This window comes from Benincasa hispida, chromosome 8 (genome assembly GCF_009727055.1).
Source record: "Benincasa hispida cultivar B227 chromosome 8, ASM972705v1, whole genome shotgun sequence".
Classification (NCBI taxonomy): domain Eukaryota; kingdom Viridiplantae; phylum Streptophyta; class Magnoliopsida; order Cucurbitales; family Cucurbitaceae; genus Benincasa; species Benincasa hispida.
This window is the reverse complement of record NC_052356.1, coordinates 2,902,326-2,914,305: the sequence shown is the minus strand read 5'-3', so window position 1 is coordinate 2,914,305 and position 11,980 is coordinate 2,902,326. Positions and strand designations below refer to the sequence as shown.

The following is an 11,980-nucleotide window of genomic DNA, read 5'->3' as shown; positions in this document are numbered from 1 at the left end:
TAATAAATTCGGGTTGGTTTGGGTTATATTAGGTGAACACATGAACCAACCCAACCCTAAAATTTTAATTTATTTGAACCCAATCCAACCTAAACCGCACGAGTGGATTGGGTTGATCGATTTTTTCGAGTCATCAGGTTTCTTGAAGACTCCTATTTCAAACTATGATTTTGATTTTTCAAGTGACAAAATCATTTTTGAGTGTTTTTTGTTGTGTGGTTAGAGTGGGATTGTAAAAAGATAGGTGCAACCCATATGCACTCAAGTATTGTTTGTTTGTAAATATCAATCATTGTTTAAACCTTTTTATAAGTTTGTACGATTTCAAACTTTTAACAAACTAATTTGAGTATGATTTCAAACTAAATAAGTATGGACATTAGGGTAAAATGGATTTAAAGACCAAAATGTTCGTTCTAAAAGTTTATAAACTAAAAATAGATATTTTATAAGTTCAAAAACTAAAATAAAATTTATAAAAGAGCAAAATAGAACCCATGTAAAAGTTCTATATGTGTATTATGACATATTTATATATCCATTACCTTTTTTAAAAAAGAAATTCATTGTCTAAATGTTGTGAATTACATTGCAAGAATAATATTTCCTTCTGGTTGTGTCCATTAGGGCGAGAGCTTGATCACAAGGAGTATAATAAACGTAAAGCTGGCAGATGCAATCAACTATTTCAGAGATGGGTGGGTACTTTTGGCCTTTTTCTTCCGCGCTTAATTAATTGATTTATCAGTTTAATTTAGTGATATTGATATACACTCCGATTCAAAAGGTTGAAAGTTCAATTCCCCACTTTATAAGGGTTGTATTAGAAAAAAAATAATTAGTTAATTACTTTGGTGTAACCGTAAAATAATGATGGTTATATTATTATTATTATGGGAAAAAAATACTTTTTTTTAGTTTAAAGCTAGTTTCCATTTGTTCACGTGGTATGAAAATATTACACTTTTTTACTTAGGTTTTGAGTTTGATTTTAATTTCATTATTATGTTTCAAAATGATTCAATTTGAATTCTTGAGATTTGAATTTTTTACAATTTAGTTCGTATATTTCAAGATTTAGACTTGTAGGGGTTATTTGGTTGGCAACCAAGATTCTATTTTATGTTTTTAAATATTTGACATTCAGAAAATTACAATTTTTAGATTATGTGATCACAAATTTTGAAAACACCATTTTTATGTTTTCAAAATAGAAAAATTATTTCAAATAGTAAAACTCTTGAAAATATTTACAAGATATAGTAAAATTTTATAACTATCAATGATAGACGTTGATAGACACTGATAGAAGTCTATCGATATCTATCAATATCACTGTCTATTAACATCTATCATTGATAGTTCTGGCTATATTTTGTAAATATTTTGGTTCATTTTTCTATATTTAAAAACAACCCTTCAAAATATCTAAATTTGAAAATGTATAAATATATGAATAAAGATAATAAAAAAAAAATGGTTGGAAAGACCATATGTCATGTTGGTTATTAATTATGTGATGTGTTATAAAGTATATAATATTACAAACTAACAATTATAAAAAAAATTAAAAAAAATAACATAAAACATGTTCTCATAAACTAATTAATAATAATCTATAGTTACCTTCATAAATTAACTAATAATAGTTTATAGTAAATTTAATATCTAATCGGTAATTACAACAATCATTCAAACAATTGTTATCGATTACCGAACAGATATGAATATAATCTTGTTTTCATCGTTTTTTTTATTTTCAAATTTATGTTTTTAGATTTTGTATAGGGAGAAACCATTTTAACTTTTCCATATTTCAGAATTTGCGAGATAGAAAATATAAGGAAAGGAGGGAAATCAGGTTTAAGAAAAGTTGTACTGTGTTTCTCAACAATTGGGCCAGTTTCCATAGGAGCTGCACAAGAAGCAGTGAAAGCCATCAATGGCTCTGCTTTAATATTTGCTTCACCCCCCGCCGTTGATCTCCCAGATCTAGATCTCATCCCCACCGTTCGTATTGACATCGCTCAAGCTACTCAAATTCGAAACTTTCTTGCTGAATTACCCAGGTCTATTCTAATTTTCATCTATCTATAAAAGAAGGAAAAAAAACTTTATATTATAACCCATATCCTGTCATATTATAAGATCTAAGCTTAATTCATGCTTTATATTTATTTATTATTTGTATTAAAGACTGCCAGCTGTCGAGATCGGAGTTGCCAGAAGTGTTATCGGAAAATCTGTAGCTCCAACTGTGGCTTACTTTTCATCTAGAGGACCAAGCTCTATTTTAGATGACATCCTCAAGGTATGAAAATTACATAAATTATTTGATGAGACCGCCACTAATTACGGTATGACTATATAATTAAAGTATTTTGAATTTAATTTTAAAGGTAAAATATATTTTTTATATTAGATTTCAAAATGTTACGTTTTTAAACTTCATTTAGAAACCATTTCATTTTTTGTGTTTAGTTTTCGGAAAATTAAGTCTATTACCTTCCTATTTTTTAGAATAGTGTCCTTCTTAACTATAATGGTTGAATTCTTAATTAAATTTCAAAAATAGAAGCTACTTTTTTAGTTTTCAAAATTTGGGTTGCTACTTCTTTAATTTTCAAAATTTGGGTTGGTTTTTTTAATCATTGGTCAAAAGTAGATAAAAAAAAGAAGAAATTTGTAGGTGAAAGTAATGTCTATAGACTTAATTTTTTTAAAAAAATAACAAAATGGTTACCAAAACGAAGCCTTAGTTTTTAAGTTTTGAGTTTGATTTCTAGTTGAGTCCCAAGGTTCGAAAATTTTACAATTTTAAGGTTCAAATTTTGTTTCAATTCGATATCTTCGTTCACACGTTTCACCTTGATTTTCACTAAATATTCACTTTTAGTGTTTAGTGACTAGTGTTAGTGTCTTTTAATTAATTAAAAAGAATTATAAGAATTATAGTTAATTAAATTTTACTACTTTTCAATCAATATTAAATTAGGATAATTTACAAATTTTGTCCCTCTAGTTTGGAGAAACTTATAATTTAATTCTTATGATTTATTAACTAGGATTAAGCCTTTATGACTTCACTTCAAATTAAATTTAAAATTTCACTTCATAATTATTTTTAATTAATTAATAAAAACAGACACCAAAACTAAAAGTGAGCATTGGTGAAAAAATCGATGTTAAAAGTATAAAACTGTAATTTTAGAAACCAAAATGAAGAGAAAAAAAAAAAAAAAAAAAAACCTAAAAGAACTAAAAATATAACTTTTGAAACATAATTGGGGTTAAATTGAAATCAAACTCAAGATTTAGAGATTGAGATTGTTTAATCCACCAATTTAAGTTGGGGTAAACAATTCAACTCCAATAATAAATGCACATTTACGAGTAACACCATCTTCTCATATTAGAATTAGTTTTTTGATTGGTTAGTTGGTTATTTTATTGTTATTGCCAACTTTATGAACTTATCTTATAACTGTACGTCACAAATTTACTAACTTCAACATATTAATTCCAAACATAGGACCAAACACCCCTTTGAAATATAAAAATTTAAGGAGCAAATAAAAACTAAAGCCAAATTGGGGATGCAAAAAATAATATTTTTTGTCCATATTTTGAAATAGTTAGATTGTGGAAGATTGATGATGGTGGTAAATGTGAAAATGAGTGCAGCCGGACATAAGTGCCCCAGGAGTGAACATATTGGCGGCATGGCCTCCGGAAACAGCTCCGACGGTGAGGCCAAGTGGAAGTGCCGTTGAAGAAGAAGGTTTAAAATGGAATTTTCAGTCAGGAACTTCAATGTCATGCCCTCACATCTCCGGTGTAGTTGCCCTCATCAAATCTGTTCATCCCAGTTGGTCACCTGCAGCCATTAGATCTGCCATCATCACTACAGGTTTATTTTTATTTCTTTTCCACTCATTTTTCAAATATTGTTCAATTTTTAGTTTAATCAATTCAAGAAAATTATTCTTCCGTAAAAATTAACTTCGTGAGACTGAATTTTAGAATTATTGAAAATTCGAGGACTAAAGTTTCACATTTTGAAGTATAAAGACTAAAATTGAATAAATTTATAAGTATAGAGATCAAAATGGTAATTTAACCTTTTTGAAAACATTGGCGGAATGTTACGAACAAAACAAAGAAATTAAAGTTAGGGTAATTACCATGGATAACATTTTTAGGAATAATAACCAATCATTTAAAAAAATTGCAAATATAGATAAATCTATCAACGATATATGGTATATCACCGATAGACTCTCGTATATCACCGATAGACTCCTACCAATAATATAGTCTATCACTGATAGACTATTTAAATTTGGTCATATTTACAATTTTTTTACATTATGTTATATCTGCTAATACTTTGGGTTTAATGTTTATATTTGCAACTGTCACTTAAACTTAATATCAAAACCGTTTTGGGTTTTTGTTTTTGAAAATTAAACTTATAAACATTTCTTTCACCTCTAAATTTCTTGATTTGTTATAACTTTTTAACCATTTTTACATAGTTTTAAAAAGTATGTTTTTGTTTTTAAATTTTGACGAAGAAAACAACTCTTTTACTTAAAAAGAATGCAAACCATGGTAAGAAATTAAAAAATATATATTTATAATTTTCAAAAACCAAAAAGTAGAAAAGAAATAGTTACCAAAAAGATGATATTTGAAAATTGGAGGTTAACTACCTTAATTGATTAATTACAACAAATTACCTTTTATTATATCATTCAGCGACGAAGAGAGACTATAGTGGGAATAGCATCCTAGCAGGCGGATCCATGAAAGCATCAGACCCATTGGACGTTGGTGCAGGTCAAGTCAATCCCTTAAAGGCCATAAATCCAGGACTAATCTACGACATCACAACCAATGATTACATTACTTTCCTTTGCAATATTGGCTACACTGAACAACAAATCAACATGCTAATTCTCAACCCTACTCCTCACTTTTGTTGTCGTCAATCCACTGCTACCACTGCAAATCTTAATTATCCGTCGATTACTCTTGCAAATCTTCGCTCTACCCTCACACTCAAAAGAATTGTTCGCAATGTATCGCACAACAAAAACGCCATTTACTTTCTTAGGATTCGTCCTCCTAATGGAGTCCGAGTACAGGTCTGGCCAAGGATCCTCTTTTTCTCTTGCTTTAGGCAACAAATTTCATACTATATTACTATAACTCCGCTTAAGAAATCTCGGGGAAGATATGATTTTGGGGAGATTCAATGGTCCAATCGCTTCCATACTGTCACTAGTCCTCTTGTTGTACGTCTTGTCACTTCCACATGACAATCGACTTAATCTTGTAATGATGTTTATCATCATCTGTTATCTTAATATTACTGTGTCATATAATGATAATAATACTATTATTCCTCGTTATTCTCTACATTGGTCACGTCTATATCTACTTTGTAATGAAAATGGGTTGGAATGGGAAATGATATTTCTTTTGATGTTGTTTAGTAATGTACCATAAGAATGGGTTGAATCGTAATAGATTCATGTGTTGTTTATTTTCATCTGGAATTGTAATGAAATATATACCATTACCATGATGCCCTCAATGAGGAAAATATTATGTTATTGTCGACTACACAAATTAAATGGACAAAACTTCTTTCCATCCACTATAGTTTTCCTTGTCAACATGCATACATTATTTGTATCTCATTCACACTCACCTCAAGACACTACTGCTCTCCATGATTTCTTAGTAGTACTAAAACGACATTTCTTTGTTTCGTTATCTCTAGTAAGTTGATTAATGTGTTATACAAATAGTTTCCTTTGATTTTGATGGGTTATGTCATTAGTTTCATATATTGCTAGTTATAGGTTTTGTGTGAGTTGTTTGATATCTAATTTTACTCTTAAAACTATCTTAAAAGTGCCTAAGTATCACCTTAACTCTGAAAATCACTTAAAGAGTTTCAAGAAAATGTCTTTTTTCACTCTAATTCTCAATAACCTAAAAAATTCCTATAAGTTGCTTAAGGCATGTAATCCACCTCCTGAAACTACGAATATAGCCTAAACTTGCCTTAAAGCCCTTCGAGATTGAAAAGTAATTCAAAACAACCTAGAAATGGAAGTCCCTAAATCCACTACAAACGCATATTTGAAATGATATTAAGAAAATATTATCTAAAAAAATGTCCAAAGTACCACTTTGACTATCAAAATCACGTAAAAAGATCATAAAAAGTGTCTAAGTCGCACCTTTTATTTCTCTTGGATCTGCTACTCAATGTGTGTGTTGTCGTTACAACTTTGCCTAAAACTTTCATTGAAATCTTGTACCTGTAGACTTTGAAGCCAATTGATATCCTCCTTTTAAAACATAGCATCCGGCTCGGATTTGGATCTCAAAACAAATAAGGATGGCAAAATTTCCCGCAGGGTCGGGTCTTAGACCCGATCGGAGTGGGGAATCCCTGGTTTGACCGCGTACGGGGGTAAGAGAATCGAATTCCCGCGGAAGTATGAGATCGCTTTGCATTTCGAAATTCAATTTTATAGAAACAAAATACAATAGTTTAAATGTGAAGAATAGAGGATAAACATCATGATAAGCATGCTTTAGAAGGATAAGCAAAGGGATAAACGATCTTACCTTTGTTGAATCTCGATCTTCTTGATTTCCTCTCCATTTTCTCACGAATGCCTCTTCAACGAACAAGGACACCACTTTAAGTGTTACCTTGTTATTCTCTTGGATTTCAAGGGGTAGAAGTGTGGTCTCTAGTCACTTGGAAGAGGTAGAGAGAAATTGTTGAGAGAGTAATGTGTGGAGGCTAGGATTTTTCATCAAATGAAACTTTTAGCCCTAAATGGGCCATAAAGAGGTATTTGTACGGAGAAAGGTGAACCCCCTCTCCAAGATTTCCTTTTTCCACATTTAAAGCTAATTAATTAAATAATCATTATTTAATTAATTGACACACTAATTAAATAACTATATATTAAATCACATTTAATATAGAGTTAATTAATTAACATAAATATCACATATTTATACTAGTCTCCAATCTCCATCATTTCTTAATCAATTAATTAACCATTAATTCAGTTAAATAACTATATTAAATCATATTTAATAGAAAGTTAATTAATATATAAATATCACATATTTATATGTATACATCTTTTTATGAATCCAATTCATATAAATATAATATTTGAATCTCATTCAAACATATCTCTCTTATATTGTAATTCTATATGAATCCAACTCATATGAATTTAATATTTGAATCTCATTCAAATATTTTCCTTGCATAATTTGGATTATAGATCATATCTATAATTAATCATATTAATATAAATTAAATTCCTTCAAGTGATTTGAACAATTCAAATCATTCCTCATTACTTATCCTTTAGCAAGCTAACAAAGGAACCTTATAGACCTACAGATTAAAAGTTCCAATGATATGAGATTAATTAATTAAACTCTTTAATTAAATTAATCTTAATTAATCAACATTCATTAACTTGTTGGAGTTGATGTCCTAAATCTCATATGTCTTCTAGTTTGTAATAAAATAAAAAGGTATTTTATTAACGTTTAGACCGCATTAATTCAATCCAATAAACTAAGATCCAAGGTTATTTTATGAAACTTAAACATGTATGTGGAGACATATAGGTGGATCATGTTTAAGTGATAACCTAAATGGTCTGTAATAGATGGATAAGGTTGGGTACCTTATCTTGGTGACATTACGAATACAACCTGCATGAAATCAATCCAATAAATTAAAATCCAAGGTTATTTTATGAAACTTAAACATGTATGTGGAGACATACAGGTGGATCATATTTAAGTGATAACCTAAATGATCTGTAATGGATGGATAGAGTTGGGTACCTTATCCTGGTGACACTACGAATACAACTTGCTATGTAGATGTTACAATTATTGTAAAGTACTACAAATGATTAGATCTTGATCGTTCATGTGGAGACACGCGAGCGGGGATATTCTATACAAATAATTTGTATAAGATCAGACCACGAAATGAATAGCCTCTTGTTGCATTAGAAAATGGAGAGGAAAATAAATATGCTTATCTTATACGTTAATCTCCATGCGTCGATGGTCATGCGTTGGACTAGAAAATATATAATATGCGTTTAAGCACGTATGCGATGACCATGCGCTCCTACCACAAGTTTTCTTACTTTCTCGCCAAGTATAACGAGAATGCAAGTTTCTCGGGATGATCCGAGGTCGAACACAGGGATTTGTAACTCAATTATGTTTGTGAAGTAAAGCGTTTGAGGCGGTGAATAAAAGTAAAGAGACAGAAGTTAATGGAATATGTGCTACTTCTACTCCTAACTAAACAGATTGAGCAATGGAAGTTTAACTATGAGAATTGGTAGAAATGCAGTAGTTGTTAATGCAAAATAATATTCATTATGTTAGGTTGCCCGAGTAATCCTAGCTCACCATACTAACGCATCGCACACCTCTCGGTGGCCAGTCGTATGCCTATATCTCTATATTACATGGTTGCGTCGAGCATAAGATTGTGCCTATCTTTAGGAACAAAGCTTATTTTGCTTTAGCGTGTTCCACTACTCACCTTTTCAGGCAATTAGTTGCGGTTAAATAGCTCATAGACAAGTATTGCGACGGCTCATAGACAAGCATTACTACCGCCTCACACCAAAAGAAGAAGATTAACTCATTATACTCCTGCAACGCACACCTCTCGGTGGGTTGCTACATGCGTCCTATTTCTAGGCAACATGACTGAGTATGTGATTACCTTTGATAACTAAGCGATGAATGTAAACGATGATAAAGAAGAAGAAGATGAAGAATATGGAATTGAAGGAACTAAGAGATGCATTGATTACAAAATGTATTAATGTCTTAAGCCAAAGTGTAATACAATACAGAGATTAGAGGAGAGGTGGAAGGCTAGATGAAAACAATCTCTTATTTTTCATCTGAAATGCGTCAAGACTGTTGGTGGTGCCATGGATAGATGGTGGAGAAGTCTCTCTCAAGCTCTATCTCCGACGTAACTCCGGTCGTCACTCGGAAGGGGCTGTGGTGGTGGAGAATCCTCAAAGAGTGTTTGTTCATGCTCTTATCTGTGATCACAAGGATCTGCCTTAAGGTAGAAGCTCTGATGTTTTAAAGTGAAGCTCCAAGGTGCTATTTATAGAACTCAAACGCCGACAGCATTTATAAGATTGTGTTCTGACTCACTGCTACCTTTGTCGCAGTATGGGCAATGTCAACATCACCTTATCTTGTTGATACTCCCAAGGTATGCATTCGAGCTTATTTCTCCTAAGGTGTCAACGCATTCCATCTACCTTACAAGCAGTCTTCTATCACGTTTATCACTCTGTGGACGCAACATTCCATGCGGCAAACTAATCTTTATGACAATCAACTCATGTGGTCAACCTTACGGCAGTCTAGGACTGACGCATGCGATCAATTCCTGTAATATCTGCAAAAATACACTTGACGTGGAATAACGGATGGTATAGGATTGGTGAGGATTTTTTTTGCTGATTGACGCAAGCTCACTTTTCCTCATGAATTCTTGGCATTATTGACGCATATTCTACTTATTGGCTCTCATAATTCTAAGTAAAAGGCTACAATAGCTTGTATTTCTACAAGCTATCATCTCTCTATATAACACCGTTACTAGAAGAGACTTGTATTTTACTAGGATGACCATAGGTGACTTAACCTTAATTCTGAATGAATTGTGAGCTCCTATTTGTGAGGGCAATCCTTTAACTTGCATGGGTGAGAGTTGAAGGGAACCGATGAAGGTTCCTATGCAGAATTCACTTTTTCCCGTCCTTAGGAAAAATAGACAATTTGTTTCTTTAATAGTTTATTTTGGGTCTTAAACATTGAGGCCTCAACCTCTCACTGGCTCGAGAGGTATTAGTTTATAGTTGGACTATAATTTATTTGTTCATTAGAGAAATCAGTGGTACTTAAGGAGTTAAAGGTAACTATAGGGGTAAAACGGTAATTTGACCCAACTGTAGTTATGAGCGATTTGTGAGGGTTGACTTAAAGGGAACCGATAAAGGTCCATGTACGGAGCGAGGATCGTTTCCAATTTTTGTTTTCACATAATTGTAAATTATATAACAGAAATAAGATTATGCATTATAAACTAAAATTACAGCACGTTGAATTGGGAGAAATTGGGGGGGGGGAAATGGCTTACCCTGAAGAACACCTTCTTCGCGTAATTCCCTCAATCCACGATCACGAACCCTTTGTACTGGATCTCAATCTCCAAAATACAGAATCCAAATGGGCACCACTACTTGTGAACCTTCTGTATTCTCTTAAGAATGAGAATATGTAGGAGTGGTGAGCTCTGCACAATTTTGGAAGAAAGAAAGAGGATGAGACGGAAGAGAATAAAATTTATTCTCTGTGTGATTGGGAGTAAAACCAGAGAGAGTTTTTTTTTTTCCAGTTCCACACAAAAAATGGATGAAGACGACTGATCATCTCAACAACTCCTCTTACACGTACTGCTTTGAGAGAGATTAGCAAAGGGAGTTGTAACTCCTTCCCATTAATTAAATCAAAATAAAATAACTTAATTTAATTTAATCAATAATATATATATATATATATATATATAGAGTAACCACCTTATTATATATATATACACTATATGTTATATCAAATATAACACATAACCTATAGTTTTTATATTGTATCGAACACAATATAACATATAGTTTTATTTTCTCTCATCATTACATGACATTTAATATAAATCATATTTATACTAAATTCAGTTATCTGAATCTCATCCATATAACTAATATTAAAATCATATTCAAATATTTAATTCCTCTCAAAATAAATTTTTATTATAATGTATCAAATACATTATATTAATTATATCACATGTAATTAATTTAATTAATCATATCACATATAATTAATTCCCTCAATTAATTTGAACAATTCAAATTAATTCAAAATTTAGTTCTCAATAAATCCTTGTTGAGCTATAGAGGGGACCTTATGCACCTGTTGATTGAAGATCCAGTGGTACTTGGTTAATTAATTAAACTCTTAATTAAATTACTCAACATCTATTAACTGTTAGTCACTCCACTAAAGATCGACAGCTGCACTCCTCGGACTATAGATATGTTTCTGTATCTACCTTCACAAATTGCTCGTAAGTACAGCTGAACCAAAATTAGCGTTTTCCCCTATAGTTATATCTAACTTCTTAATGAACAATAAGTCATAGTCTCACTATGACCAAGTTCCTCTTGGGTCAGGAGAGGGTGTGGCCACATTGTTCAAGCTCCGAAATCAGCCCTTAAGGGAGCAATTTATCTACTTACCCCGACATCAGGGAAGGAGTGAATTCTGTCTTGTGTAGTTGTGTTTCCAATTCCCCAATCAGACGAAGCCCCAAAATGATAAGCATATTGAGTTTGCAATCTAGCTACTCTCACCCATATAAATCAAAGGACCACCTTCATAGGCAGGAGTTCACAACTCACTCAGGATTCAGGTCATGTCACCTATAGTCATCTTGGTGAAATGCAAGTCTTTAATATTAACGGTGTTATATAATAAGACTAATCATTTCGTTGTCCGGTCTTATACAAACTCTTTGTATAGAATACCCTCGCTCACATGTCTACACATGAATGATCATGATCAAATCATTTGTAATACTTTACAACACTTGTAACATCTACAAAACGGGTTGTATCCGTAGTGTCACCATGATAAAGTACTCAGCCTTATCCATCTACTACATAACGTTTAAGTTATCATTTAAATATGATCCACCCGTATGTCTCTACATACATGTTTAAATTACATAAAATAACCTAGGATCTTAGTTTATTAGATTGAGTGTATGCTCATAAAATAACAATTATTTTATTACTAACAATTTGTT

The 11,980-nt window shown here is 31.7% G+C and overlaps 1 protein-coding gene across 1 annotated transcript in view; it reads left to right on the top strand.

The window, feature by feature from the left end:
- Positions 1–5,417, top strand: part of LOC120083115 (subtilisin-like protease SBT3.18) — an 8,949-nt gene extending 3,532 nt beyond the window's left edge. Inside the window, exons 6-10 of the mRNA XM_039038671.1 lie at positions 628–698; positions 1,821–2,069; positions 2,197–2,311; positions 3,685–3,910; positions 4,762–5,417. Coding sequence (XP_038894599.1) covers positions 628–698; positions 1,821–2,069; positions 2,197–2,311; positions 3,685–3,910; positions 4,762–5,324 — 1,224 coding nt within the window. The 3' untranslated portion in view covers positions 5,325–5,417. The remainder of the gene's footprint in view (positions 1–627; positions 699–1,820; positions 2,070–2,196; positions 2,312–3,684; positions 3,911–4,761) is intronic.
- Positions 5,418–11,980: the final 6,563 nt, after the last annotated feature.